The sequence below is a fragment of the Sceloporus occidentalis genome, unplaced genomic scaffold (assembly GCF_023333645.1).
Source record: "Sceloporus occidentalis isolate IW3139 unplaced genomic scaffold, rSceOcc1.0.p SCAF_176, whole genome shotgun sequence".
NCBI lineage: Eukaryota > Metazoa > Chordata > Lepidosauria > Squamata > Phrynosomatidae > Sceloporus > Sceloporus occidentalis.
In genome coordinates, this window is record NW_028317156.1 from 21,087 (window position 1) to 24,981 (window position 3,895).

Genomic DNA, 3,895 nt, shown 5'->3' on the forward strand with positions numbered 1-3,895 from the left:
TACCCAGTCAGAGTACAGGTCGGTGCCGTCACAGGAGCCCCTTCACCTTTGGCTTCTCTTCCCAAGCAGTCTGGATACCCCAGCTAACCTGGAGGAGTGAGAAGCACATTTCAACGCTCTTCCCAGAGCTAGCATGTCTCCGACAAAAGCGCTAGATCAGTTACATAGCTCTGAGATGGACGATGTGGGTGGCTCTCAAAAGAGCCTTTGTTTAAAAAGTGAAAGAACGAGGAGAACTTTACTTGGCGCTGGTGTACTTAGTAACAGCCTTGGTGCCCTCTGAGACAGCGTGCTTGGCCAGCTCTCCAGGAAGGAGGAGGCGTACAGCAGTCTGAATCTCCCGAGAAGTGATGGTGGAACGCTTGTTGTAGTGGGCTAGGCGTGAAGCTTCCCCGGCAATGCGCTCAAAGATGTCATTGACAAACGAGTTCATGATGCCCATGGCCTTGGAGGAAATGCCAGTGTCGGGATGCACCTGCTTCAGTACCTTGTAGACATAAATCGCGTAGCTTTCCTTTCTGCTCTTCTTGCGCTTTTTCCCCATCTTTTTTCTGGGTCTTCGTAACAGCTTTCTTAGAGCCTTTTTTCGGAGCGGGCGCAGATTTGGCTGGATCAGGCATCGCGTCTGCTTTCCTTTCAACACGCAATTCAAGAGACCGTGATTAACACTGAAATTACTGCGCCAGGCCCTTCCCTTTATAGGCACCGCATGCAAATAAGGCCGTTCTGCTGTCTCGCGTCCGATTCGATGAGGTTGTCACGTGAGCAGATGCGGCCGCCCATGAACCGCAGTGCCTACACCGATTGGTGTCTCAGACTATTTCCACCCGATTGGCTGTTTTGTAAAGGAACCAATCAGCGACGAAGAGCGTCACGGGGGAAGCTACAAATAACAGGGTAGGTGAGCGGTTTATTTTCGTAAGGAACTTTGCAGTTAACTGACTGATTAGGCGGTTGTTGAGCGAAAGCATGTCTGGCAGAGGAAAACAAGGTGGAAAGGTTCGCGCTAAGGCAAAGACACGTTCTTCCCGTGCTGGTCTGCAGTTCCCTGTCGGCCGTGTGCATAGGCTTCTTCGCAAGGGTAATTATGCCGAGAGAGTAGGCGCCGGCGCACCCGTGTATCTGGCAGCGGTGTTGGAGTATCTGACTGCTGAGATACTGGAGTTGGCTGGTAACGCTGCACGTGACAACAAAAAGACCCGTATCATTCCTCGCCACCTGCAACTCGCCGTTCGTAACGACGAGGAGCTCAATAAGCTGCTCGGAGGAGTCACCATTGCTCAGGGAGGTGTTCTACCCAACATCCAGGCCGTGCTCTTGCCCAAGAAGACAGAGAGCCACAAACCTGCCAAGAGCAAGTGAGTTCAGTAATCGGTAACCGCAGGGCACTTAGCAAACATCACCAAAGGCTCTTTTCAGAGCCACCCATAATCTCTGGAACAAGCTATATCTGTCTTGCTATAAACATACTGCAAACTTCTTTAAAGGCAACTGCTTTCCACTGCAGTTTTCCAGCCCGATGTTTAGTTGGTGAGCCCCCCCGGCCGTTTCTGGGTTAAAATTCGAGGCAAAGCTGCCAGCACTTAAATGGATAAATATGGTTCTCAAGAAAGGTGGGTGGGCAAGTGCTACCACACGGTGGCAGCATTGCATAGGAAATTGTGGTTTACCGCAGATTAAAGTGGCAGAAGCCGGGGAATCCCTCAGCTGTGTGATGATCGTGTAGCTGGCAATGGTCTGGGGAGCGTATTAATGAATTTGATAATCACTGTGAGAGAGACCCGTGAGTAGCTCCATTGTACACATCTCCCTTGCCTCTGAAAGCTTAATTGCTAAGAAGGGATTAACCCTTCATATACCCCAAAGTAGTGATGCGAAGTTCAGATCAGTAAAGTGAATCGGATCATTTCGAGTCATTCATTGAAATGATCCGATTCATGATCCGAATCTTCGGGTCACTCAGTGTGACTCATAGGAGTTAGTGTTTCCCCAGTCCCTCCCTGCAGTCAAACTAACGATTGGCCCCGCCCCTTTCATTAGGGTCAATGAACCCTCCTGCCTGTCTGCCTACTCTAGCGATGTCACTGAAGGCAGAGAATCGTTCAGAGATTCGAACCATTCAGAGAATATCACTGACACCATACTTTTATAAATAAATACATTAATAATCTTAACTGCCCCCAGGATTTAGATTCCCCTTAGATTGCCCACCTTTAGATTGTTTTACCTCTAACTGCACCTTTAGTTAACTTTATTAAATTAACCCTCAGTCCTCAGCATTAAATTAACCCTAAACACCCCATTAACCATTACTGCCCCTAAATTAACCCTGAAGCGGCAGTGGGCAACAGACTGGCCGGATAGGAGGGTGGTAACATACTAGGGTGAGCTAAGTAGATGGTGATAGACCAAGGGGTTGATAGACAGGGGGCAGCATGCTAGAGGGTAACATGCATTTGGTTGGTTACTAGGGCAGAACAGGGATGCGGCACAAGACTGGACACAGCAGACAAGGGACAGGCAGTCATCAGACTGGGGGCATGTAGTAAAGAATAGGCAGGCAGTGGACTGAGAGGGATCATGCAGGAATAAATAGTAAGGCAGCAAAGTAGGGGCAGGTAGTTAGCCATAAATCAAGGAGGAGATAGGCAGGCAAAACCAAACCGAAGAGGTACAAGCAGACAGCATTAGACTGGGTACGGGAAAGTAGCATTAGACCGAGGGAGGTACAGCCAGTCAGCAACAAGAGGGAATAGGAGGGAAAAAGAAAGGCGGGAATATGGTGAGAGCAGGCAGGTGGCAGACTGGGAAAAATATGCAGAAATTAATAACCATGCAGACAGAGTGAAACAGACAAGCAGTGGCAGGACACTGGGAGAGGAACTCACAGGCGACAGAAGAAGGGGACGCAGGTAGGTGAGTCAGGTGACAGCGGGACAAGCAGGAAAAGCAACAGAAAGGTAGTGAACAGGCAGCATTAGCAACAGAACAGTGGGCACATACAGGAGGCAACAGACTGGGGGAGGCTGCAAATGGGTAGCAGCAGATAGATGGAAACCAGGCAGCTGATATTTGACTTTGGTAAGGAAAACTGTCAGAAAGTAGGCGAGAAGCAGAGTGGGGGAAACAGGTAGTTAGTGGAGTGGGAAGGAGGAACAGAAAGGTGTCAGCAGATTAGCAAGGGAACAGGAAGGGGCGAATAGGTAGGCAACAAACCTGGAAGGGATCGCGATTTTTAACCCTGTGCAGGATTACACTTACTAAGCCATAGAAACACCTAATAATGGTCCAAATTACATGTTTTAAATGCAGCTCCATGTTACTTACGACACTACGCTTATAGGCAGGGGGCACCATACTAGAGGGCAGAAGGCATGTGATAGCTTACTAGGTGGGAACAGTCTTGCTGCAGAGATCTGGGGGAATAGGCAGGAAGAAGACTGGGAAGTGGTAGGAAGCCAGCAGATTGAGGGGGACTCGTAAGAAGAAATAGACAGGCAGCAGAATGAGGGGAAACATGCAGAAATGAATAGGCAGACAGCAAATGGGACGAGGCAGGCAGAAGCAGGCTGGGGAGGAATAGGCAGGCAGCAAAATTGGGGTGGGGTGATTGTTGGAAAGTAAAAGGCACGCAGCAGAATGAGGAGGGGTAAGTGGCACCAGGCTGTGGCAAATGTCCAACAACAGACTAGGAAGGGAACAACAGGCAGCAGAGACCTTTACTCTGCTGCCTGCTCCCCGTCTGGGGAGAGAAAGGAATAGGCAGACGGGGAGCAGGCAGCAGAGAAAAGGTGAGAGAATAAGCAAGCAGTAGAGTGAAGAGGAGGGATAAGAGGTAGGCGGCAGCACAAAGTGTAGGAGTGCATTAAGGCGGGGGAGGGAGCAGGCAAGCAGC

At 49.8% G+C, this 3,895-nt stretch overlaps 1 protein-coding gene and 1 pseudogene across 1 annotated transcript; one reads left to right on the plus strand and one right to left on the minus strand.

The window, feature by feature from the left end:
- Positions 1-238: 238 nt before the first annotated feature.
- LOC149278897 (histone H2B 1.1-like) lies at positions 239-620 on the minus strand (annotated as a pseudogene).
- A 349-nt stretch (positions 621-969) lies between these two features.
- Positions 970-1,362, plus strand: LOC149278898 (histone H2A type 2-B). The gene has a single exon (XM_089501523.1). It carries the CDS (start codon positions 970-972, stop codon positions 1,360-1,362), a length of 393 nt encoding a protein of 130 aa, XP_089357649.1.
- The last annotated feature ends 2,533 nt before the right edge of the window (positions 1,363-3,895 follow it).